Source organism: Phascolarctos cinereus, unplaced genomic scaffold (assembly GCF_003287225.1).
Source record: "Phascolarctos cinereus isolate Bilbo 61053 unplaced genomic scaffold, phaCin_HiC Scaffold_5;HRSCAF=322, whole genome shotgun sequence".
NCBI classification, from domain to species: domain Eukaryota; kingdom Metazoa; phylum Chordata; class Mammalia; order Diprotodontia; family Phascolarctidae; genus Phascolarctos; species Phascolarctos cinereus.
This window is the reverse complement of record NW_027555958.1, coordinates 32,608,793-32,636,474: the sequence shown is the minus strand read 5'-3', so window position 1 is coordinate 32,636,474 and position 27,682 is coordinate 32,608,793. Positions and strand designations below refer to the sequence as shown.

Here is a 27,682-nt window from a genome sequence, read left to right as displayed (position 1 = left end):
AATCTTACCATCAGGTCCCAATTACTCCACCTACCTACCTACTCCTTAAGCCAGAGCAGGAATGGTGTAACTGTGTGGAGAAACCCAAGAAACAATTTCGTGGTTTCACAACTCCAACACATTAGTAATCATCTCTCTGTCCAAATCACTGGTGGAGAATTATTATGGTGGTGGGAATATTCCCAAGTTCCAAAGCTCTAGGTGCTTTCCTTGGATTTATTCAGATTAGGTTGACTTAACATATTTATAGCAAAAAAATTATTAACAACAACAATAATAATAATACTAAACCAAACAGGATCAGACTTTCCTTAACCTAAAGAGAAAATCAAAATGGGATTAGCAGACAGTGATATTGTAATTCCTGTAAATTGTCTATGATACTTTGGTATCATAAGTCAAGGCTACTGGATTTTATAAGGGTAAATAAACTCTTTCCTGTTGAATAACTTTGTTTGTGAGTTCATCAGGAGAATTCCATGTCCTAGAACAAAGTTAATTGGTAATTCTAGGAGGTGGGGCTAAGACATTAAATGTCTAACCTTTCCTGCCAACTCCTAGCAACTCAGTAAACTTTCAGGAATTGCATGTGTTTAATTAATTTCATTTCATTTCATTGATGTGATTTAATTATCAATTCATTCATTCATTCATTCATTTACATCTCACAAGCCCGAAAGGAAGACACCACAGGTAGTATTATTATTTCTGTTTTACAGAGGAGACAAATAAAGCTCAAAGAGATAAAAGAAATTGCCCACTCACAACTAGTGAATGTCAGAGGTAAGACTGGCACCTAAGCCTCTTCTGAATCCACTTCTCTACATAGTGCTAACCTCTCAGAATCACAGAATCAAAGAATTTCAGGGTTGGAAATGACTTCACTGGACCTCTAGATCAATTTATACCTAAATATAACTATATAGCTCTATAACATATGTATGTGTTATATACATCTATATGTATATGTATGTGTATGTATATATAGAAAACATAATATAAGATAGATATCAATAGATACACTAAATGTATAGGCTTAATTTTATTATATACAATTAAATTAATTAACTATATTCTATATAATTATATTGAATTGGTTTAATGACATAACATATACATCATTATTTTATTTAATATTTAATTAATTTAACAATCTAGATATCTATGTACACACACACACACACACACACACACACACACACACACACACACACACACGACATAATTGACGAGGGGTCACCCAGACTTTGCATGAAGAGCTCCAGTGAGGAGAAGCCAAATACCTCCAATCCAACTTCTCCTTAATACTAAATCATCCTTAGGAACTTTTTCTGGTCTTCAAGAGTCTTTGGATCTCCAAGCATCTCATTTTGAGAAATTCTGCCTTATGGAAGTGAAATGATCACCTGGTGAGATATGACAAAGAATGCTGGGTTTGGGGTACAGACATTTCAGTTGGAATCCGGGTTCAGCTACTTATGTGACCTCAGACAAGTCATTGTTTTCTCTGGGTTTCATTTTCCTCTTTTGTAAAATTAAGGAATTAGGCTAGATAATAATCTCCAAAGTCTCTTTTAGCACGAAAATCTGGAGGCTTCTCTGCTACCCTGACTGTTGCCACCAGAAAACTCTGAAGAACCCCCCAAAACGACCTTATACCGAACTGTCTTGCAATCTGTCTCCCTGACTGGCTGAAGTTCCTAAAGAAGAAGGGGGGGAGGGCCATGAGGAAAGAAGATTTGGCCTTGACTATTTAGCAACACTCCTGCTAAGATTTTATGCATTCTGTCCATTTCTTCTCTTGCTTTTTTCATCAATGAGGACCTTTTCTCTATTGCTGGCAGCTAGGCATTTCTACAGAGGGAAATGAAAATGGTCCTAAAATTGAAAGAGTAGAAGCAGCTTCTAGAGGAGAGAGGCCATTTCACTAATCAAGCCATCAATAAGGATTCATTAAGCACCTACTGTGTACCAGGCACTGTGCTAAGTAGTGGGGACACAAAGACAAAATTCACAGGTGGACCACAAGCAGGTCAGGACTGGATAACCATTTCTTAAGCAACTCAGTAACATTGGTGGGGAAAGTACAGCTACAATTTTTTTTTCATTTTTCTTTTTAAAAAATTATTTAGGAAGATGGAGGAGTGGGTCGGAAAATTCCAAGGTCTCCAGATTTCCCCCACAAATGAGATAAAATAGTGCCTCAAGGCAAAGGTAAAAATAAATAAGAGTAGGAACAGAACAGTGGTCCTCCTGGAACAAGTGGAGAAGATCTGAATTAAAATCCCAGATGTCCCGGTGAAGAGTAAACACCTCCAGGCTAGTTCCACTGCTACCTGGGTTGGGAGGCCGCCTCTCCCCTAGCCACAGGAACTTTTACCTCCTGGACAGTGAGGGGAGTTGGGCTAGATTGAGGGAACCTCTGTTGACAAAGCCAGACCTAGCTATGCTGTGGAGACACGGCCCTGGATAAGAAGGAAACAGCACACTGCAAGTGAGTGGAGAAGCAGTAGGACTGGGACCCAGCTGGCTGTGGACACTTCCAGGAGGCTGGAGATCTTGGTTTCAGTTCCAGCCCAGAGGGGAGAATGGAAGGAGGATCTGAAGCCAGAGGCACCATTCCCCATCCCCCAGAATGAGAGGTGATTACAAAAAATAAGCTGCTACAAATTTATTTTTTAAACGAGCAGGTAAAGGAGAAAGAATTCAACCATACAAAGTTACTATGGGAATAGAGAAGACCGGGGTTCAACTTCAGAGGAGGATACTAAAGCAAAGAAACCCTCTCTTACTCCAAAGAGTAATGTCAAGTGGTCACCTGCCCAAAAAGAATCCATAGAAGAACTTTAAAAATATTTTTTCAAATCAAATGAGAGAGATTAAGGAAAAACTAAAATAATAATAATAAAAAAAGAACAATCCAAGAAAAACAAGAAAATTATGAAAAGAAAGTCAACCAATTAGAAAAGGAGATCCAGAATCTTTTTTTAAATTTTTTTTTTTGCTTTTTAGTGAGGCAATCAGGGTTAAGTGACTTGCCCAGGGTCACACAGCTAGTAAGTGTCAAGTGTCTGAGACTGGATTTGAACTCAGGTCCTCCTGACTTCAAGGCCATAGCTCTATCCACTGCACCACCTAGCTGCCCTTAGAGATCCAGAATCTTAAGGAAGAAAATTACTGCTAAGGAAGAAAATGAATTGGGCAAGGGGAAGCCAGCAAAGTCATAAGGGACCAAGAAATGATAAAACAAAATATAAAGAGTGAAAAAAGTAGAAAAGAATATGAAATATAAGAAAAGCAACTGATCTGGAGAACAGATCAAGAAGAAGAAACAAGAATCATCAGACTATCTGAAAGCTATGATCAAAAAAAAAAGAATTTCAATACAATAATACAAGAAATAATTAAAGAAAACTGTCCTGAAGCATTAGAACAAGAGGGGAAAGTAGAAATAGAAAAAGTCCACCGATCACCACCTGAATGAGATCCTATGAGGAAAACCCTCAGGAATATTATAGTTAAATTCCAAAACCCCCAGTTCAAGGATAAAATATTATGAGCAACAAGAAAAAGAATTTAAAGATGGCAGTGCCACAATTAGAATCACATAAGACCTAGTAGCAGTGACATTAAAAGATCACAGGTCTTGGAACACTGTATATTGAAAAGCAAAAGAACTGGGGCTTAGGCTGAAAATACCATACTCAACAAAGCTAAGCATAATCATGAAAGAAAAAAATGGACATTTAATGAATTGTCAGACTTTCAAGATTTTGTTTAAAAAGAAAAACCCTGAACTTAATAGAAGATTTGACGTATAAGATCCAAGAGAAGTACAAGGTATATATCAAAGACTAATTATAAGGGACTCAATAAGGACAGACTTTACTTTTTATATGAGGAGATATAAAATGTATGTCTAAGATTGCTATTAGTTATTGGGTAGTTCATAAGAAAGATTGGGACAGGCCTGAGTATGGTGTAATTTTAAAAAGTAAAACTGTTTAGGAACAACTAAGGAGAGTAATTATCTTATACAAATAAGGTGCAAGAGGAAGAACTGACACAGAAGAATTAGATGGGGAGGAGAGTCGGTAGTTCTGGAAACCTACTTTCACTGGGAATGGGTTCATGAGAGAATAATATATATATGTATGTATGTATATATATATATATATATATATATATGTATGTATGTATATGAGTATAAAAGTCTTCTAAATTCAGTAGGAAATAAAAGGCTAAGAAGATAGGAAAGGGGGGAGAGGATAAGGGAGGGATCTTTAGAGGGGAGGGTGAGGAAATAGGGATAAAGAGAGTATAGAAGGGTATTTAGATGAATGGGAATGAGAGGGTAAGGGAGGGATCCTTGGGGGGTGTGGGGGGCTAGGGTAAGTAACAGGAAGGCAAGATAGTAGGTAGAAGTAAAGTAGAGGAGTAAGGATAGGAAATAAGAGACATGCACAAATATAAAATGAAGATCAGGAGTAGAATTTGTTAGGGAAAAAGGAGCAGGGGTGGTAATGATGATCTCAGACAAAGTTAAGGCTAAAATAGATTTAATCAAAAGGGAAACTATACTATGTGTCAGCCATATTCATCAATGTTGTTTTAGACTATTTAAGATAACTAGGCAGTATAAGGTTGGAATATTGCTGTAGTGTAGGAAATGACTAGTTAGTGGACTTGGAAAAACATGGAAAGACTTGGACTTATAAAGGAAGACTAGCCACCCTCAGAGAAACAGAGGACAAGTAAGTATAGTATGGTCTTACATAGATGCATATGAATATATTTGTCTATATATGAGTATGATTATAGATATCTGAGTATGTGTGTGTATATATGTATGCATGTATATAAATATATGTATGTAGATATTTGTGTATTTGTATACATATGCATACATATGAAAATATATATATGTATATGTGCATGTGTGTGTGTGTGTGTGTGTGTGTGTGTGTGTGTATCTGAGCTTAATTGTAGCCTTGGGGTTGGGGGGAGGAAGGAAGGGGAAAAAAAAGAACAAAGTAAGAAGTGCACAGCAGAGAACAAAAGAAAACATACAAGGAAGCAAAGAAAAGATGGGCAGCTCTCAATATGGTATGTAGTATTTATTATATAGGCTTTCTTGAAATGGAAATTTATTGCTGTATAATTTGAATCCTCTCTTACATTCTGCTGTGTACCTGACAATGTTTTTTTTTCTTTTCTTATTTTGTATTTAAGTTTCAATATTTAAGTTTATAGTGTTTCTTTTTCTTTTTTATTGTATATTTAAGTTTTAGTATTCAATTAAAAACATTTTAATTATTTATTATTTTATTTTCCCCCAATTACATGTGAAAACAATTTATTTATTTATTTTTAATTTTCAACATTCACTTTTATGAGATTTTGAGTTCTAAAATTCCCATTTCCCCTCCCCAAGACAGCATGCAATGTATAGGCTATACATGTACAATCATATTAAATATATTTCCATATTAGTTATGTTGTGAAAGAAGGAGCAGAACAAAGGGGGAGAGCATGAGAAAGAAAAAAACAAAAACAAAAAAAAAAATAGAAAATAGTATGCTGTATCAGTATTCTGTATTCAGACTCCATAGTTCTTCCATCATGAGTCTTTTGGAATTGTCTTAGATTGCTGAGAAAAGCTAAATCTAACAAATTTGGTCATCGCACAATGTTGCTGTTACTGTGTACGATGTTCTCTTGGTTTTGCTCATTTCACTCAACATCAGTTCATGCGAGTCTTTCCAGGTTTTTCTGAAATGCACTGCTCATCATTTGAAAACAATTTTTAACATTCGCCTTTAAAATTTTGAGTTCCAAATTCTCTCCCTCCCTCCCTCTCTGCCTCCACCCCCTCATTGAGAAGGCAAGAAATTTGATATAGGTTATACATGTGTAATTATGCAAAACGTATTTCCATTAGTCATGTTGTAAAAGAAACAAAGACAAAAAAAAAACAACTCCCAAGAAAAATAAAGGAAGCAAAAAAAAGCATGCTTCAATCTGTGTTCAGACTCCATCAGTTCTTTTTCTGGGGCTGGATAGCATCTTTCATCATAAGTCCTTCAAAGTTGACTTGGATCATTTTATTGCTGAGAAGAGCTAAGTCATTCACAGTTAATCATTTTACAATGTTGCTGTTACTGTGTATAATGTTCTCCTGGTTCTGTGCATTTCACTTTGCATCAGCTTCTGTAAGTCTTTCCAGGTTTTTCTGAGAGCATCCTGCTCATCATTTCTTACAGCACAATAGTATTCCATCACAATCATATACCACAACTTGTTCAGCCCTTCCCTAATTGATGGGCATCCCCTCAATGTCCAGTTTTTTGCCACCATTAAAGCACTGCTACAAGCATTTTTGTACATGTAGGGCCTTTTCCTTTTTTTTTTCTCCTTTGGGATACAGACCTAGTAGTAGTTGGTTGGTTGTTGAATTTTGGTCTTAAAGAGGACCCAAATGACATCACTATGTTAGAGTCAACTTACAGGGTGTCCAACTGTGGCTGATCAGACCAAGACAAGTTTGGAATGCTCTATTACAGGTCGGGCACAAATAATCCACATGAACCTTTGGGGTGGATTCCCTAAATGTGCACATCTCGTACTTCTTTTGAAATACTTCATTTCTGCTTTGCTCATAGAGTGCAGTGCCTTCTGTGATGAGGGCATGCCATGCCAGGCAGTCCTGTACCAGTATCTCCCATGTCACACAATCAACTCCAAAGTTCTTAAGAGAGACCTTAAGAGTGTCCTCTTATCACTTTTTCTGACCACCATGTGAGCTCTTGCCCCTGTGCTAGTTCTCCATAAAATAGTCTTTTTGGCAAGTGTATGTTTGGCATTTGAACAATGTGGTATTGCTGGGTCAAAGGGCATGGCATGGTTTTATAGCCCTTTGGGCATGGTTCCAAATTGCTCTACAAAATTGTTGAGTCAGTTCCCAACTCCACCAACAGTGCATTAGTGTCTCAATTTTCCCATATTTCCTCCAACATCTGTCACTTTTCTTTTCTGTCCTATTAGCCAATCTAATAGTGTGAGATAGAACTTCAGGATTGTTTTAACTTGCATTTCTCCAATTAATAGCGATTTAGAGCATTTTTTTCATATGGCTATAGATAGCTTTGATTACTTCATCTGAAAACTGGCTTCATATCTTCTGATCATTTATCAATTGGGGAATGACTCTTCTTTTTACATATTTGAATCAGTTCTCTATATATCTGAGAACTGAGGCCGTTATCAGAGAAATTTGTACAGCTACAAATCGAGAGAAGAAAAGAAAGTGGGATGTGTATGTGTATGCACATTGGCAAAGAATCAAGGGGGAAAAAACACAGATACATCGACTTTAAGAAAAGCCAGGTGTTTTAATCTAAATGTGTCTAATGAGCATATATTGATTCATAACTAACGCATAGCTCTACAAATTGTCGTGTAAAAAAGAGAGCAGGGGGTGCTTGTAAACAGACATTTTCTTTGGCCCCATCTCATGCTAGTTTTGTGTGCCCATAAGTGAATAAAGGTCACACAATCCCAAGACTGAGATGGTACGAGATACAAGCTAAATGGAAATTCAATTCAGTTGAACTAATGTTTATGACATTCCCAGCCTATGCTGCGCTAGGAACTGAGAATATGAAGATTAGAAAAACAAAACAAAACCACAAAACATTCCCTGCCTTCAAGGAGTTTATAGGAGTAGCAGACAGGGAGGGACACAATCTGTACAAAGTAATTGGGTGCTAATAACTGGGGAGATTAGGAAAGGGCCCTACTAATAGATGTTATCTGAGCTATGTTTTTAAAGGAGTCAGAGATTCTAGGAAAGGGGGATGAAGGAGAAATGAATGCCAGATACTTATGCAAAGGTGTGGAGGTGGGAAATGGGATGTTGTGCAAGGAGAAGGATCATTCCTAACTTAAGCCCCAAGCAGAAGCTTTGTCCAGATTCTAAGATTTCCTCTGTTTCCATTCTATCCCTCTCCTCTTAGTTCCTTGAATTAGCCAAAAGAAATAGATTGGCATTAAATGATTAACCCCAAACCTCTTCATCATCACCCACCATCCAAAGGGAACACATTTTAATAAAAGCAAGGAATACACAAGAGACTCTGTGCCCAGAAAGGCCCCGGTACTGCCCTCTTCTCGTATTAGAAAGGCTGCTTGATTCCTCACCTAAAATCAAAAAGAAGAACAGATGAACGCCAAGAGCTCCATCAATGGGGAAATGTGGCACATGGAATATAGGGGAGAATTCCAGGTCTCCCAAGGGTACCATCTTCATCTGCTCTGCCCACTGGCTTCTCAGCTTTGATGGGAGCCAATAATACTGACATAGGTCCCAAAGATGAAAGGAATCTAGCCCTGAGAATGCAATCTGCAGCCTCAACCTTGCTCCTAGTCCTAGCAGGAAGGAGTTTGACCTGGGTGTCTTCCTTTGGGGCAGGCCCTCTCAGTCACTGACACCACATGGCAATAAAAAGGCAGTTTCATCAGCCAGAAATTGCTCAAGAGGAGGTGAAGGCCTGAGGCTGAAGGTGGCACTTAGGTCTGGGCAGCCTTCCAACCTAGGCAGTCTTACCTCACTTCTATTCCTACTAAAGGTAGGCATACTCTCAGGTTCCCTTCCTCCCTCCTCTTAACCCCTTAAACAGAAGGATTTCCCAAGGAAAACCATCTACTTGGGTTATCAGCAGAGTTATAACTGTGGGGAAGTGATAAGGACAGTCTGTCCAAGTGAAGTCATTCAGAAGAGAGGCTGGATTACCTACCCCACCCAAGAATCACTCAACTAAAGTTCTCTAACCTTTCCTAACCACTAAGTGGTAGGAGGCAGAGGGGCAAAACAGTAGGGACGGTGGACCCTGGGACATGAATAACACCACCACAGGACCCTGGGGAAGCAGCAAGGGCAAGGAACAGGAGAGAGTTACATATGCAGGTAAAGCAAGCTGCCACAGAGAGGGATGATTCCTTCCCCTGGGACCTTGAGACAAGCCCCATTGTCCCACCTTAGTTACAGCTTGGTTACCAGCCACCCTAAGTAGATCTGCTTAGGAAAATCATTAATCCCCAAATACTTACAGAGATGTATCACTTTGAGCTTTCTTATCTTTAATGCAGAGCTAAAAGCAAACACAACAGAAATTATTTTGCCTGTCTGAGGGAGGGGTGACCTTAATGTTAGCGGTCTAGGGAGATGAAGTTCATAGTCTCACAGAGCTAGAGCCGGAAGGTCATCTGATCCAAGCCTCTCATTTTACAGATGAGGAAACTGAGGCCTAGACATATGAAGTGATTCCCCTACAATCCCACAGTGGAAGAGTTGGGTTTTGAACTCAGGTCCCATAACTGCAAGTTCAGTGTTTATTTGCTTGTTTATTTGTTTGTTTTACTGCACCCCTGCCTTTGGAAAAGAAACAGAACAGAAAACTCCTAGCTCTGTACCATTCACTCTTTGGCTTTTGGGTGATTTTGACACCCCCCTCCTCCCCATTCCTAGAATTCCCAGGTACCTTCATTATCTTTTCTCTTCTTGCAATCAGTCCAAACAATATGGTACAGGTGACCACCACAACTGCGGCAATAATAGCTTCGGTGGGAACAATGTTTTTTTTCTCTGTTAAAAATTCACATATAGATCACAAGAAAGAATGAAAAGTGAGATCGTAGAATATCTATATTCCTATAGTCATGCACACACATACATATGCACATCAATGCTTTATTACTTGAAGGACCTGCGAGGTCATTGGGGCGGCCATTCCTACCACCAGCACTCGTTGGGCCCCTCTATGCCTCAGTAGACTGACTTGAGGAATTTTTGCATCAGAAAGAATTAGCATCCTGGGTCCAGCCTCGTGATGTCTTTCCAGATTTAGGCTGCTTTTCCAAGGACAGACCCACTATCCATTTCCAGGTCAGTTGCCCCAACCCTCTCCAGCCTGGCAAGATCTGACAGAGTTTATGCTCTTCTCTGTAGCCTTCTAACAGAACTAAAGGTCCCTGACCTGACCATAGGATCCTAGATCCGTTCTTCTGTTGAACTGTGAGCACTTTGAGGGCAAGGACCATCTTTTGCCTCTTTTTATATCCCTAATGCTTGACTCAGCACCTGGTACATAGTATAGTACGTAGGTGCTTAATAAGTGTTTATTGATTGACTTACTGACTCAGTTTAGAAGGGACCTTAAAGGCCATCCAACCCAACTACTGTGCTTTACAGGTAGAGATACCGAGGCTCAGGGAGATGGGGCAGCTTGCTGTGGTCACTCAGGTAGTAAGTTTTAGTGCTGGGACTTGAACCCAGATATTCTCCCTCTAAATCCAGAGTTCTTCCCATTGAATCACAGCCTCTTGGATGCACTGGGAGAAGACATTAGTGCAGAGGAATGTTCTATTTATGTCTGCGAGAAACATATAGTAGCTTAGCATATAGAGAGCAGGCCTTGGAGTCAGGCTGCCCTGGATTCTAGTGGTCAGAGCCTGACTCTGATACTTACTAGATCTATGACTCTGAGTTAATTACCCAGCCTCCTACTGTCCTGGGCAGCTTTCAAAGTTGTAAGTTGTGGCAAAAATACCCATCTTCATAAGGGGAAGATGTTTCTTACCAGGAGCTTCCTACTGTGATGAAATCAGAGGTTAAAAATATTTATATGTTAAAAAAAAATTTATATGTGTGCATGTGTCTACATATATTTTGTTGAGACTTGCAATTTCATCAGTGTAAAGATCCCCCCAATAAGAAAACTCCTAAGAGTTTATGTATTTTGCCCAGGATGCATCAGAGACAGGAACTGAACTTGGGTCTTCCGGACTTTGAGGCCAGCTCTCTATTCACTATCTACTATACCACCACTGCCCATAGATAACTAGCCAAATGAATAGGTATGTAGCTAGTTGGATGGATGGATGGATGGATGAATGGTTGGATGGATAGACAGAGAGATAGATGGATGGCTAAAAAGATGGATAGATAGAGAGGTACAGAGATGGATGGAGAGATGGATGGATGGATGGATGGAGAGGTAGATGGATAAAGAGAGAGAAATAGAGAGAGAGATGGATAGAGAGATGAATAGATAGAGAGGTAGAGAGATAGATGATAGATAGCTGGATAGATGGATGGATGGATGAATATATGGATGGATATATAGATGATGTGGATAGATAGATAAATGGATAGATGGATAGAGACAAAGAGATAGATGGATAGATGGATGGTAGACAGACAGATAGACATAGGCAAACAGATAGGAACATAACATAGTGGATATATGGGGAGTCAGAAAGACCTGGGTTCAGATCCCATCTCTGACAGTTGTTAGCTTGGTGACTCTGGAAAAATCATTTAACTTCTCTGAGCCTTAAGCAGCTACATAAGCAACAAGCATTTATTAAACATTGCTATGTGCCATGCATTCTGCTGGGTATTAGGGATACAAGAACAGAAGTAAGACAGTTCTTGCCTTTAGGAAGAAGAAGTTTCGGTCAAATGATGGGGAACTAAGCTAGAGTCTGAGGCATTGAGATTATAAATTGTAGACAGGGTGAGGTCAGCATCGGTGCTAACAAAAATTGTAGGCCCTTGAACTACCGCGATGTAAGATCCACAGCTAAAAACTGGAGAACATGCTGCTATTGGTTATTCATCCTCTTTCCCAACCATTTTCCATTAGGAGGTCATGTGGTATGGCAGAAAGAACACTGGCTCTGGAGTTCAAATCCTGCCTCTGAGAGTGACTTACCTGTGTGACCTTAGACAACAAGTCCTCTTTGGGCCTTAGATGGGGTTAGAGCAAATCAATCAGCAATTAAGCTAATTAATTATTATTAAGCTAATTAATCATTTAAGCACCTATGGTGTTTCAGGCACAGTGCTAGGCTATAAGGATACATCAATGAAAAGCTAACAGTCTTTAACTTCAATGAGTTTACATTCTCGTCCAGTGACCTCTGAGGTCTCCCCTAGATCTATGACCCCATGACCAGATGGCCTCAGAGGTTCCTTCCAGCTCCCCTCCCCCCACTATGGATAATTTTCAGGAGTAAATAAATCAAAATTCTTTGGCTGCCTCTTTCCTGAAATGATATCTCATGACAAGGCAGACTGGGGGGACCCACTGGAACAACTGTGTTGCTGCCTCCCCTGGTGACCCTGATTCTTGAATTGTCCGGTTTGGGAGGAGGCAAAATTCCCTTACTTTGCTGGTGGGCAGATGATAGCCTATGCAGTCCATCCTGGGAGGGACAACTCAGTCAGGAGTATGAAGAAAGAAAAATGGGTGCTTCTGGAAAAGTGGCCAGCCCAGAAAACTGAAAATCATCTGTGATTTCTAGCCACCCCCTCCAATCCCAGTTATTCTAGCTGCTGGAAATTTGGATCTCAAGTGCCTGCCGAGAATCTCAGCTGAACCAGGCTTATAAAGCCTTCTTTCCATGAATGAGATCACGTTGCTTCATGGTACCTGATTTTAAACTTACATTAATGCCAGCCCACAGAGAACTGGTGTTTCATGGGATTTTTTTTTTCACTTTCACCCTGGTTCTTAGAAAATCATTTCCAAATATTTGGGCAGGAGTCTATGCTCAAGAAAAGATGCCTAGTGGCCCCTTTAGTTAGTCTAGCTTTTTTTATTAAGCACCTAAATCTGGGTGCTACTGTGGGTGGAGAGCAATTGAAGACTTGGCATTGTAGCCTAACACTAGAACAGAGGTTCTAACAATGACAGCTTATAAGGAGGGTGAAGAGAGGGGAAGGTCGGTTACTGGGCTGCACAGAAATAAGAAAAACAAGCAGGTTTGGAATATCTCCACCCAAAACAGGATCCTACACACCTGAAAGCCAACCTGGCAACCTGCCCGACACACCAGCCCCGTGTTTCTTGCACAACATGAAGCAACGCCTCCGCCATTGTTTTTGATGTCTAATTTCCCCATCTCTGAATGTGGGTTCGGTTTACTATTTGCTAGGATAATACATCCTGAGGCCTTTGCAAACCTACAAACTCTGGGTGAAGATGGTAGCTGGAAATCTTATTGTGGCATTCATTCTCTCCTCCACCTCCACCCCACAGGCCTCTCGTTTCTTTGTGGCTTGGATCTGGAAGGCATATACCCTCAAGGGGCAACCACTCCCTTTCCCAGTGAAACAGCTCAGGAGCTGGGTCACCACCGAGGTAGGCGATCAAGTAGTCTCTGCTCCCCACCTCCCACTTGGTGAGAAGCACGTGGCCACCAAGAGAGACAAATGATCCAAGCCCTGTGGCTGAGCCATCCACTTTCGTTGGATGCTTCTGGCTTCGGAGGGGAGGGAAATTAACAAAAGTGCCTGAAGTGAGAGGGCCGGGGAATGATATCCATGTACTCACAAAGCACGGAGTTAATGATGTATGTGCTTTTGGGATGAAGGAGGGAGAGGTCTGGCCTGCTTGGCTGCATGTAATTCACTAGTCCCAGGCTAAGAAAAACGTGCGTCATCATTTTTAGTTTTTTGCTACAATAGGTATCTCACCTTTCCCTTTGTTCACACAAGAAATATGAGAAGGAAAAAAACATACAGTACTTCAGGTGGACTCTTTGCATAGCCCATAAACCTGGGCAAGCCAAACTTATTGGGGAGCAGTTTAACTTTTCACAGCTGTCTCTTCCACCCCAATATACTCTGGATACCTTTGGTTCAGAATCAGAGTAACCCAAGGGCAGATCTGGAAGGGACGGAGAGGTCAGCTGCTCTAATTCCTTCATATTTTTTTTTATTTGCCTTTTCCTGGGGTCATAGATTCCAGGCTGGAGAAGACTTCAGAGGTCAGCCAGATTAATGCTTTCTTTTTATAGAAGATGAAACTGAATCTCAGAGAAGTGAAACATCTTACCCAAGGTCACCCAGGGAGTAATGATGGAGTCAAGGTTCTTTTACTACAAATCTAGTGTTCTTTTTCCTGCATCACAATTCCCTCCTTTTACTTCCTGTTTCTCTCTTTTCTCATGTTTCAATGACCTTGGACCTGAAAATTCCAGTGGCTTCCTTCATTGTCCAAAGTAATTCAAGGAACATTCTCCTTAGCGTTTCATTTCAGGCGCATGTTTATTCCCCTGCACTGATTTGACGTGGAGGAGATTCACCTTTGGTCAAAACAGAGCTGGAAACAAAGACTGCATTTACTTAAGAAAAATAACTATGATCTTTAGTGCCAGACACCCTTAGCTGGGTCTATGTTTTAGCTCATGGGATCGAACAGTTAAATCTGGAAGGGATCTTGGCACTAACTAGTTCGACCAATTCATTATGTAGGTGGGGAAACTGAGGCCCAAGTGAGTTGCTCAAAGTCATGCAAGTTCATGTGATTTAGAGGCAAGAGGAACCTCAGGTTCCTTCTAATCCAGGGGTGGGGAAACCTGCAGCCTCGAGGCTACATGTGGGCTTCTAGGTCCTCAGGTGTGACCTTTTGACTAAGTCCAAGTTTCACAGAACAAATCCTTTTTATTAAGAGAATCTGTTCTGTGAAGTTTGGATTTAGTCAAAGGGCCACATTTGAGGACCTAGAAGGCCACATGTGGCCTCAAGGCTGCAGGTTCCCCACCCCTGCATCCAACCCCCTCCTTTGGCAGATGGGAAGAGAGAGGCCCAGGGAAGTAAAATGATTTCCCCAAGGTCATATAAGTGTCAGAGGCAGGATTTGAACCCAGTCCCTCCAAAGTCAGTGCTTTTTCTGCTGTAACAGGTATGAATGACAGAGGCAGAATTTAAACCCAAGTCCTCTGACTTCATGGTTAGTACTCTTTCCATTATATCAGCTGCTAAGTGGCAGAGCCAAGATTTGAACCCAGTTCCTTAGCCTCTGGTTTCAGTGTTTTTTCCCTGCACTTCAGAGTTTAATTCCAGGTGGGGGCCAGGGGTAGGGCTGGGAAATCTTCATCGTCATCACTAACTAACATTCAAGTGCCTATCACAGACAGGAAACCGTTCTACCTGGCTCTTAGGAAGTCTCCTGTCTCTTTCTCTGGTGCATTAACTACCTTCAATGATCAGATGGAAATCCTTAGTCTCCAATTTCAGAGGCGAATTTGCGTGGCAACTGTATGTCCCGTTGTCAGATTTCAGGACTTTGGAGATGGACAGCTGGAACAGCTCACTCGTCTGATATATTTGGTGATGGTCTTTCTCCAGAGTAAGGACACTGTCATTTTTGTACCACGTCATTTGAGCCTGGGGGTTGGCCTTCACGTTACATTTTAATTTTATATTGCTTCCTTCCTTGGCTGTTTGGAGGTCTCTCCCGCTCAGAATAGGTTCATCTGCACAGAACAATCAATTCGGTTTAATTAGTGGATCAGCAAGATCTTGCTTAAAACTCTCTGTATTGTGACAGCACGTTGTTGATGCTGCAAAGGCAGCTCTATCCTAAGGATCTAAGCATCTTGTCCACAAAGAGTTGGAAGAGACCTCAGAGTCCATTCAGAACAACCCTTACATGAATGAGAATTCCTTCTACATTCAACATACACAACAAGAGGCCCTTTAGCCTTTGGTTGAAGATGCTATCAAGGGAAAGCCCACTACCCTCCAAAGCAGCCCATTTAATTTCCCAGTATCTCTAATTATTTGAATGTTTATCCGTAGATACAAACTTAAATTTGCCTTCTAGCAAAGTGGAAAGAGTGCTGGCTTTGAAGCCAGAGGGTCATAAGAACATAGGGCCATAAAGTAGCCTCGATCGTAAACTTCCAGGGATGAAGGAGATGAACCCAAATTCTCCCCTTCCGCAGGGAACTACTTCATTTGTCCCTGGAAGCTTGCAGGAGGGGCTACAATAACACCATAGCGTCTAGAGTGGCCATCCAGTCCCTGTTCTAGATATTAGTCCTCTCTTGACGCAGCCTGAGATTTTATCAACTTCATTGACTGCCATGTCCCACTTTTGACTCATATTAATCTGGCAGACTACAGTTAAAAAACAAATTAGATCTTTTTCAGATGAGCTGTCGTCCAGCCATACTTCTCCCATCTTGTACTTGTGAAGTTAACTTTTTTCAACCCAAGTGTAAGTCTTTACATTATCTACATTAAAGTCTGTATCACTAGATTGGTGCTATATAAAGAATACTGGATTTAGGAGCCTGAAGCCCTGGGTTCAAATTCCAGCACTGTCTCTTACTACCTGTGTGAATGTGGATAGGTCATTGATCTCTCTCAATTTCCTCATCTGTGGAAGGAGAGCTTTGGATTAGATGATTGTTAAGGGCCCTTCAGTTCTAAATTTATGACTCCACTTGCTATCCTGATAAATTAATTCAGCTCCATAAACATTCATTATTCACTTCCTCAGAGACAGCCCCTGGGAAATGCAAAGACAAAAAAAAAAATGAAACAAGAACTGCCTTGAAGGAGCTTATATTCTACTGGAATTAATCCATTCTATTGTGTTCAAATCCATTTCCCTCCTTGGGCCTCAGTTGCCTAATCTGTAAAATGAAGGAATTGAACCAAATTATCTCTAAAGTCTCTTACAGTTCTAAGTCTAGTATCCTTGCATACTTTACATTATAGCTCATCCCAGTTTTATGGCCAACTGAAACATATATATTATCCTTAAGCTTTATCCTAGTTAATGTGTCTGGTTTTGGCCCCATTAAGGTTGACTTTGGAATCAGAGGAACTGAGTTCAAATTCTGCCTCTGATTATTTCTATGAGACCTTGGACAAGTCATTTGACCTCCCTTGGTTCTGTTTTCTCACTTTCAAAATCAGGAAATTGGACTAGATATGGGGGGAGGGGTCCCTTCCTGCTCTACAACTCTGCTCCAATGCACAAGGACTTCAAAAGGCAGAAGAACTGGCTGGTTTGAATTTTCCCTTCATTTCTATGCCTTGTCCATCGTCAGAAGTGCAAACTGGCAACAGAGAGGCCAAAAAGAAGGCAAGCAGGTTTGAAAATTAACACAATGAATAATTACCCCAGGAATAATGGAGGGTAGACTGGGCTATGAATAGCTCCTTTGAAGACTTGGCTTTTCAGAGTTCTTCTGAACATGTTTCAATTCTGCTCAGCGTATAACAGAAATGGCATATAGATATTTTTTGGGTGTGTGGGATGTTGCTGGGAAAAGGCAGACAGTTTCCAAATGCCCTATGTTGTTGCGTTCTGAAAATTTATTGTGGAATGCCCTCTTTCTTTCTTTCTTACTTTCTTTTTTTCTTCTTTCAAAGGCCCTACTAGGTAAGCTTAGTCTCTCCTTTCCCTTCCCTTCCCTTCCCTTCCCTTCCCTTTTCCTTTCTTTCTTTCCTTCTCTTTCTTTTTTTCTGTCTTTCTTTTACAAGTCACATAAGCCCTCTGAACCTAAGTTTCTTTATCTGTAAATGAAGGTCCCTTCCAGCTCTAGATCTGTGACCCTACTAACACCACATCATAAATTAGTTCATGAAAACCATTCTAGCTAGCTGGAACTAAGTCTTGATTGAGGGAAGAGTGGAGAGGGAGATCCAAAACACGGGGCTCTGCCAGACAGGAGGTCAGGATTGGAAGGATAACATTCTAGCTAGCCAGAGGGCAAGGAGGGCTATACCTCATACTCGAGAAGAAGTGGGGGATCTTTCAGTGAAGGGCAAGAAAAGAGTAAAGTCACAAGAGGAACCAAAAGGTGAATGTGGTCTAATTTAGGCATAGCACAGTTTACTGTCGTTATTTTTGGGTCGTGACCCCATGTGGGGTTTTCTCTAACTTATTTTACAGATGAAGAAACTGAGGCAAACAGGGTTAAGTGACTCGACCAGGGTCACCCAGCAACTAAGTGTCTAGGGCCAGATTTGAACTCAGGAAGATGAGTCCTCCTGGTTTCAAGTCCAGAGCTCTAGCCACTGTACCACCAAGCTGCCCCAAGCACAGTCAACTATCATCAACTCTATGCTTCTGTTAATATGATCTCCAACCACACTGATAGAGTCCAAGACCAGCTTCGGGATCTGTTATTTCATCCTTTTGACTCATACTGAGTTTGCCAGCTCTCTTTCAGCTGAGCTGGGGTCTAGGCAGCCCTTCCTTATCTTGTGCTTGTGATATTGGTTTTGCTGGACCTCAGTTGGAAAACAGATGATACTGGGGAAAGAACATATCTCAGCTCTACTATGTACTACCTGTGTGACCTTGAACAAATCACTTCTTTGCTCCGAGACTTGCTATCAGTCCTCCTTGAATTTCGTCTTGTTGGGTTTCTCCTGAGACTCTCCCCTGTCTAGATCTTTGGGGATTTTGCCTCAGTTATCCAACACATTATTTCGCCCTTCTAGCTTTGGGTCACCTGCAAATTTGGTAAGCCTACCATCTGTGGCTTTTTCCAAACCATAGGGTCATAGATTAAGAGCTCATAGAGGCATCTTAGAGGGCATCTAGCCCAGTGCTTTTTAAATTTTATTTATTTATTCATACTTTTTTTTTACAGAGGACACTGAAGTCTGGAGTGGTTAAATGTCCAGGTCAATCAAATAAAAAGTGGCAGAATTGAGATAGAGCCCAAGTCCCCTAATTCCAAGGGCAGCTAGGTGGCACAGTAGACAGAGTGCCAGACCTGGAGTCAGGAAGACTCATCTTCCTATGTTCCAATCTGGCCTCAGACACTTACTAGCTGTGTGACCCTGGGCAAGTCACTTAACCCTGTTTGTGTCAGTTTCCTCATCTGTAAAATGAGCTGGAGAGGGAAATGGCAAACTGCTCCAGTATCTCTGCTAAGAAAACCCCAAAAGGGTCATGGAGAGTCAGACATGACTGAAAACTAAACAACGACAACCTCTGATTCCAAATCCAACATTCTTTCCACTTCACATGCCATTGATAAAAGGGTTATATGGCACAGAGCCAAGCATAGAGACCATGGGCACTCCACTGGAGACCTCCTTCCAACCTGCCATTGAATCATTAATGACTACTCTTCGGGGCTGGCCATTTGACCAGTTCTTAATATTTATAATATTATAAATAAATGTCATAATGTTGTTGTTGACTCCAGATATAACATTACATTATATTATTAGAAAGAAAAAAAAACACTTGGTGCTATGCCTAGTACATAAGCTCTACGTAAATGTTAGCTATCATTATCATCATCACCATCATCATGATCATTATTAATCCACTTAATTCCACTATTATGGTCTAATTCAGGAATTGGTGAACTATAACCCTTGGGCCCTATTTGGCCCATCGCCTGTTTTTGTACATCCCATGAGCTCCCGGGCCATGCAAATGGTCCATTTTTCAAATATACAGCTGGCTTATTTATGCCCTGGAGATGAAGGTGAGATTGTTTTCTTTCTTTCATTTCAAGTTCAGTATTATTAGCTCAGGTAGAAAATGGGGCAAAGCCCTTGGAATTCCAAGGGCTTTGATCCCACCAACTATGGTGGGACAAGTAGCCTCGAATTCTGTTTCTCAGTCAAGCTCTGAAACTTTTATCTGACACACAAGGGTGGTACTCACCTCTGGCCTGGACAATTTGAATAGTGTCCTATTGGGTCTCCCTATCTCAGCTAAAATGACTTTCCTAAAGTGCAGGGCTGACCATGACCCCCTGCTCCTCAGTTAACTCCAACAGCACCCTCTTGACTCTAGATCTAATATAAACCTCTCTCTTAGGCATTTAAAATCTGGTCACAACCTGGCTCCCTCCCACTTGCCCAATCTTCTTATATATCATTCCCCTCCACACACTTTGCCATCCAGCATTGGGCACACACAACACTCCATCTCCCACCCATGTCTTTGCCCTGGATTTCTCCCATTCCTATAACATACTCCCTCCTCAGCTCTACCTCTTGGAATCAATGGCTTCCCTCACAATTCAGATCAAGTGCTACCTTGATCTGTCACCTGATTTCACCCTCCCTGGGCTGCTAGTGCCCTCCCTCCCAAAACTACTTTGCATTCATTTGGTATACATATATTGTGTTTCTATTTCAAACCTCTGTATTGTCATCTCTCTACCTCATAGAACGTAAGTTCTTGGTGGGCAAGAACTGTTTCACTTTTGTCTTTGTACCACCAGCACCTAGCACAGCACCTGATACGTAGTAGGTGCTTAATAAATGTTTCTTAATAAATGTGATTAAAGTTAGGGTTGCTCGCCCCTCAACTCACAAGTGACATTCAAAATCACTGAAATGTTCACGGATTCGTTCCGTTGCAAAGTGCAGGTGAAGGTGATCCCATTGTCATCCTCTCTGACAGGATAGATGCAAATGTCACTAGAGTTGATTTTGTTTTCTTTTTTCAGGTCCACTGTCCCATCTTCCCGGTACCAGAGTAACTCTTCTTCTTGGCTGTGATTCTGAACAGTGCATTTCAGAGACTCCGCTGTGCCAGGTGTGGTTTGCAGGACAAAGTCTTGAGTATTGTTATTCACAGTTAGGATAACATCTGGAAACACACACACACACACACACACACACACAGAGAAATGATTGTAAAGACAGGTATGGGCTTGGAAGGGATGTTAAAGGTTCTCTAATTCAGAGATGTCAAACACCCAAATTAAAATACAATTGGGAAATATTTTTAAATAAATAAATGTTTAAATAAATAAAATAATATTTTAAATAAGTAAATTTTTAAATAAATAATTTTAAATAAAAATAAAATAGAGCATAGATAGTGTTAATATTTGTTTTTCTAAGTCAATATACAGCCTTCAGGGATCCTTATGTATGGTTTAGTAACCCCTTTTCTATTTGACTTTGATGCCATTGTGAGGTTAGTTCAACCTCCACATTTTAGAGATGAGGAAACTGAGGCAGAGAGATGTTAAGTGGTTTGCCCAAGGATCCAAGCTTGATCTTACCCTCTGATTCAGCAATATTATTGCCATGAGTTTATCCTACACTTATAAAAAGAACTGGCTAGCTTATAGTGAATGCTTTCTGTCTCCTCCTCCCTTCTGGATAGGGATAGAGCCAAATCCTTCCCAGGCCTTTTTTATCTCCTACATGTAATGTGGTATAGGGTTTGATGTTTTCACTGGTCACTGCTTTTTCCAAAGCTACCCCTTTTATCTCTGGAGATTTAATCAGCCTTTATCCTAGTACAACAATTAGCCCCTCTTTTAATCTTGGCGCAATCCAATGGCCCTTAGGTTCACAGCAGTCCCTTCCCATGTTGTTTTGTGTAGTTTATATCAGATGAGAAGTTAATAATACAATCACAATGGTTAAGAGCCCCCAGTTAGGGATGGCTAGAATAATGCAAATGAGAAAAACATTAATAAGGCAACTTAACTTACAATAAAGACAATGACCAGTATTGTTCCAGAGAACAGATTCTCTCCCATTAGTAGATAGTATAGGCTATCATGTGGTTTCTGTGTCAGTGGGTTTTGCTTAACTATCTTTCTTTGTAACAAAGGAGGCTCCTATGGGAGGTGTCGTATGAAAAACAAAAGGAATCAATAAAACTTATTTAAAAAAAGAAAAAGACTTTCACTTACTCATTAATCCACATGGCAGAAGCAAAATCACTAAGAGCAGTGACCCATAGCTCTGCATTACTTTGTTCTCCTCCCAGGCCATCTTTAGTAATGTCAGATCTGCCAAAAAAAAAATTCAGATGTGCTTGGTAATCATATGCTAGCAGGTCTACGTTTTTGTTTTATTTTGTTTTGTTTGGACGGAGCCTAGGATTCCATTGGCACAGAGAGTTCTCTCTACCAGCGCAGGTCAGCAACAGTTCTGAAATTTATAGCAGTCTGGTGCAGTGAGAGGTTAAGTGATTCACCAGGATCTCACAGCCAATATGGCAAGATATAGGCTCACAAGTTCAAGCAGCCTGGTGCAGTGAGAGATTAAGTGATTCACCAGGATCTCACAGCCAGTGTAGTAAGATATAGGCTCACAAGTTCATAGATTTAAACCTGAAAAGGACCTGTGAGGTCATCTAGTCTGATCCTCCTACATAACAGATGAAGAGGCTGAGGACCATAGAGGTTAAATGATGCCCAAGATCACACAGGCAGCAGTAAGCATCAGAGCCAGGATTCAAACCCAGATCCTCTAACCCCAAATCTAGCATGCTTTCTGCTGTACTGCCATGGGCCCCGTGTCAGAAGAAGGACTTTAAGCCAGTTCTTCCTGACTTTGAATCCAGTGCTCTGTTCACCATGCTAGGCTACCTGTAAATGCTTTTTATTCAACATAAAAACAGTTCCAGCTGAGCTACAAACTTAACGCTCTTGTTCCAGCTTTAAGTACATTCAGCCTTGAGAAACTGTAACAAAAAAATTACATCTCTGGGAGGCACTGACCTGTAGAAAATAGGCATGAGATACGACAAGTGTGGGAAAATAGAAACAAATACATTCTTCACTGTAGAAAAAAAATCAGAATATAATTTTTAGCTATGGAGAAATAATGCATACATAGAGAAATAATGTGGCATCCTTTTTCATTCTCAAGTGGGAAATGTAGCTAATATAATCATAGATTTAGAGAGACCTCAGTCCAATCCCCTCATTTTACAGGTGAGAAAACTGAGATCCAGAGAGGTTAATAAGTTACCCACACAGATAGTAATTGAAAATCTGCCCTAAATAGGATTCCAAATGCTAAAAGTATTTTCCATCCTTCAATGGCAGAGAAATAAAGGAATATAACACCTAGTTAGCAAAAAGAATTAAAGTAGGAAGCTACAGATATGAGCCTCTTCCTAGTCAAGCTCTACCTTTCTTCTGCTCCTCCCTTCTCTCCCTTGTCTATGTTCTTCTGATGTCCTCAAGTCTCTACCCAGTGCAAGGGTAGGGGGCATTGGGAATAGCATTGGGAATTTGGGGGGAAGAGGAGGAGTAACTTTTTTGGTTTTGTTCCTTCCTGGTTTGTGCTGTTCCTGGTGTAAAACTTGTTAGTTATAACTCTGGTCTGAGCGATTATCATATTGATCCAATAAATTCCTTTCTTAGGTCTTCTTTGTGAAAGGGGCTTTGTTAGAAGAGGATGTCTTAGGGGCAGCTAGGTGGCACAGTGGATAGAGCACCAGCCATGGAGTCAGGAAGACCTGAGTTCAGATCCGGTCGCAGACCAGACACTTGACACTAGCTGTGGGACCCTGGGCAAGTCACTTAACTCCATTACCTCGCAAAAACAAAACAGAAGAGGATGTCTCCATGATTACCCCAAAATCCTCAACTCAGCTGCTATTGCCTTGGAATAGAGGCAATTTCAACATGGCCTCTCTATTCCAGTCAAGATATTTTCTTTATTACCCCTTGTACAAGTCACTTCCCTCTCTTTGGACCACAGTTTCTTCATCTGTAAGATGGACTAGTTGAACATTAAAGTATTTTCCAGCTCTGAAATGTTACGACTATGACAAAGTCCCCTTGCTCCTGTCTCCATGCCTCTCTTTATGTATGCCTTTCTCTCTATCCACCCCACCTCCATCTCCATCTGGAGCCATATCTAGTGTGATGTGAGTAGAACCTCAAGGTGCCAACATCCTTATGGTGATCCCATGGCTCACTCTTCTTCTGCCTTGCTTTCTTCTGCAAGTCCTATGCCTTCTAGGGCCCCAAGGATAACCCCATGCCACCTTCTGTTCACCCAGGGTCTGGCTTCTAGCACAAAGGTCCTTCTCCCTCAGCCCATCCTTGCATCCATCTACCTGCTATCTCTATCCTCCCACCCCCAAGGATTGCTTGGTATAACTGCACTTGACCAAGGTGGGCTGTCTTCTCCATGCCCTGACCCCCATTGCTTCTCCTCCTCTCCCCACTACAGAAATAGTCCCAGGCATCAAAATTCCAAGTTAGAGTTCTGCTCTTTTCCATCACCTGAAATGTCCTATCCCCATAAAAATCAGTTACATCCTTCCCTTTAAGGCTTATCTTAATATTCACCTCCTCCAAGCAGCCTTTCCTGACTGATACCACTCTACTCCTTGTCTTTAAGCATATTATTTATAATTTTGAGAAACACACATATTAAACTTTGAGTACTTTAGGCACTATCTATAACTGTGGGTCCTCTCTTCACCAGCGCAGATTAAAATTCTTCTATGACACAATAGTTTTTTTCATGGAAAAATGAATCACCCTTGCCCAATCTGTGCATGAGCCTCACTGAACTTGGGTAGGCAGGTCTTCCTGGGGTAGACGGCAAATACAGTTTGTCATGGGTCCTCTGTATGAGCTTTTACAGCTTGGTAGTACCTGACAAATCTCATGTGCTGCTGCAAGAGCCTTTAAGAAACCAGGGTCACCTCCATACCACATGAAGACATCAAGAGATAGTTAAATACACATGTAGGTGTACGTAAATATACATATATACATATGGGGATAGGGGTTGGACTGTAATTCCATTGGTGGAGGGAACTCCCAGAGAAGGAAACTCCCTCTACCCATGTAGGTCAGCACCTCTCCCAATCTATAATCTAGATGAATTTCTGGAGCAGGGGGATGTGCAGTGACTTGCCCAGGGTCATGTAGCTGGTAGGTGCCAGAGGTGGGGCTTCACAGCCAGTCTTACCAGCTGCCTCTCATATAGTTCTCTATCCATTGTGCCACACTGCCTCTCATATGAAAATAGGAGAAGCAGCATAACCTAATGGGTGGATTTGAGAGCTGACCTTAGAGCCAGGAAGACCTGGGATCAAGCTGCCCCTCTGACATGTCCTGGCAGTGTGACCCTGAGGAAGTCACATCCCCTCTCAGTGTCCCCGACAGCTCTCTAAGGCTATAAATTCCACATGAGGAACCCAGTCCACATCAGAAGAAGGAATTCCCTCTCAGGGAGCTTGAAATCATAGGTCCAGTTTGTATATGTATGTATGTGTATACATACACACAGAGAAACACATACATACACAGAAACATACACATATATAGGTATGTATACATCTTTGTGTGTATAGAAAGAAAGACAAATAGAGAAGAAAGAGAGAAGGGTGAAAGACAGAGAGAGAAGAGAAAGAGACAGTGAGATGAAGAAGAGAGAGAGAGAGAGAGAGAGAGAGAGAGAGAGAGAGAGAGAGAGAGAGAGAGAACGAACCCCTGTATAGTGGATAAAGGGTCAAACTTGGAGTCAGGAAGTTCTGAGTTCAAACTCACCTATGCCAAATGCTGACTGTGTGATTCTAAACAAGTCACTTCAACTCTCAGTGCCTGGAGTAAACTTTAAAGACTATAAATTACAGAGGAGGCACCAACCTGAGGGAATAGAGTTCCCTCATAATCTCTCTCTCTCTCTCTCTCTCTCTCTCTCTCTCTCTCTCTCTCTCTCTCTCTCTTTTCTTTCTCTCTCTCTCTCTGCATCCCTCTATCTCTGTCTGTCTCTCTCACACACACAAATATATATTCTATATAAAGATATAGATATGTAAATATATGTATATATTTACACACATATGAAAGGGTATATGTATAGATACACGCATTATATATGCACACACACAAACCTTTGAAAATTATTGTAGCATGGTGGATAGAGAATGGATAGAAACTGGGCTTTGGGACCAAGAATTGGGTTCAGTCCCACCTATGACATACTGTGGGACCCTGGGCAAGACACTCATCTTCTCAATACTCGAAGCAACTCTCTCAGACTATAAATGGCAGAGAAGGTGCTTACTTCCATAGGTAAAGAGAGCTCCCCCAGCCTGGGAATTCCTTATACCAATGAAATCACAGATCTAGTTCCTATCATATATATCCACACTGGATAGATCACTGAGCTTAGAATCAGGAAGAGTCATCTTCATGAGTTCAAATCTGGCCTCAGACACTTACTAGCTGTGTGACCCTGGGCAAGTCATTTAATTCTGTTTGCCTCGGTTTCCTCATCTATAAAATGAGCTGGAGAAGAAAATGACAAACCGCTCAAGCATCTTTGCCAAGAAAACCCCAAATGGAGTCATGAAGAGTTAGGCATTACTGAAGTGACTCAATAATGATAACAAAGATGTGATGTATAATGATACATGCATATATATGTATTATATATAGCTTTCTATAAAGTTTACAAAGGACTTTACATATTTTACTTCAGTTGAGCCTCAGTGTGACAGGTATCACTCTCTTCATTTTGCAGATGAGAAAACTGAGCCTCAGAGAGGTAAAATTATTTGCCCAACATCAACTAGCTTGTATTTGCCTGAGGTATAACTTGAACTCAGGTCTCCCCAACTCCATGCCCAACATTCTTGCCACTATCCTTAAATGCTTGTCTACATAATTGTACTTGTTCATTCATTGCTTGCCAATTGGACTATAAGTATTCTTCATGTCCACATCCATTATAATCAGCAGGATCATCTGTTCTTCCAGAGCAGTTACCAGGATTATGACTTCTTCCCCACCAATTCTTTGTTCTTCCAGGACCTAATAAATACTATGCTATGCATACAGTAGTTGTACTAAATGAATAATTATGGGATGCCGGGGAGCCTATGACTTTAGTCATAGAACCACAGCTCTAGAGCTAGAAGGCACCTCAGAGGCCATTGTAATCCAAACCTCCCATCTTACATATGGGGAAACTGAGGCCCAGAGACATTTAAGTGACTTCCCCAACATCTCACAGATGGTAGAACCAGGGTAGATAGAGCTACTCACTAGAAGACAGCCTAGGGCAGAAGATAGATGACCCACCTTAGATTCAAGAAGACCTATCCTTGTCCCATATTATCTATGTGAAACCCTGGCCAAGACTTTTCACTATCTGGGCCCAGTACAATTGTCTAGGACGTTAAAGCAAAGGCAGATCTTTGTCAGTTGGAGAAATTTCTACAGTGGTGAAATCCTCAATCAGATCAGAAGGTCCTTCCTCATGCCATCCTCACATTCTGAACCCCTACCCAAAGACAGACATTCCAAGGGAGAACTTCCCATTCCCGCAGCCTCATCCATCATTTCTCCCTCTATTTCCATCCTTCTTCTTTGTGTATAATTCAAAGCCTCTCTTCTTACCTTGATAAACTTCAGTAAGCTTTGAAAACAGCTTCTCCTATGAAATAACATGAACTTTTTTCGCTGCTCTGATTTATATGCATGCTTCTAAATATTTTTATGGTAGTGATATCAAATGAACAAGGGAAATTGGGGTCAAAGTCTGTTTCCTTTTATGGATGTCTGAGAGAAGACAAGATTCCAGAAAGATGTCTTCAGGGAGGTATAATTAAAGCTGTCATTCTTAATGTGTAACTAGGTGGGAATTTACCACACTTAGAGAGGCCGACCTTTGGCAAAAACATGCTGCCCATCCCACAAAACCTTCAATTACATGGTCATACCTTAATCAGAGGAAATCATGGGAGCATAGGTTGATAGCCAGGAGGATCCTCAAAGGCTATCTCGTCCAACCCCCTCATTTTACAGATGTGGAAACTAAGTCCTATAGAAGAGAAATGACTTGCCCAAAGTGACGTATGTAGCATTTTACAGAGGCAGGGTAGGGTAGCAAATAAAGGACTGGACTCAGAGACAAGAAAGGCTGAGTTCAAATACTACCTCAGGCACTTACTAGCTGTGTGTTGCTTAGTAGGTCAACTAATGTCTCGGTGCCTCAGTTTCCTCATCTTAAAATGAGGGGCTGGACTTGATGGTCTCTAAGGACCATCTCAGTCTAGGGTCCTGTGAAACTGAAGCCTGTAATGCAGAGGATCAAGGGATTTACCCAAGGTCA

General features: G+C 41.1%; 1 protein-coding gene across 1 annotated transcript; it reads right to left on the bottom strand.

Moving 5' to 3' along the window:
• Nucleotides 1-8,090: 8,090 nt before the first annotated feature.
• Nucleotides 8,091-27,052, bottom strand: TMIGD1 (transmembrane and immunoglobulin domain containing 1). Its single transcript, XM_020963317.2, has 7 exons — nucleotides 26,968-27,052; nucleotides 21,499-21,597; nucleotides 20,157-20,435; nucleotides 15,046-15,324; nucleotides 9,540-9,643; nucleotides 9,109-9,149; nucleotides 8,091-8,199 (listed from the first exon to the last, which is right to left on the bottom strand). Exons 2-7 carry the CDS (start codon nucleotides 21,578-21,580, stop codon nucleotides 8,196-8,198), a joined length of 789 nt encoding a protein of 262 aa, XP_020818976.1. The 5' UTR covers nucleotides 21,581-21,597; nucleotides 26,968-27,052; the 3' UTR covers nucleotides 8,091-8,195.
• Nucleotides 27,053-27,682: the final 630 nt, after the last annotated feature.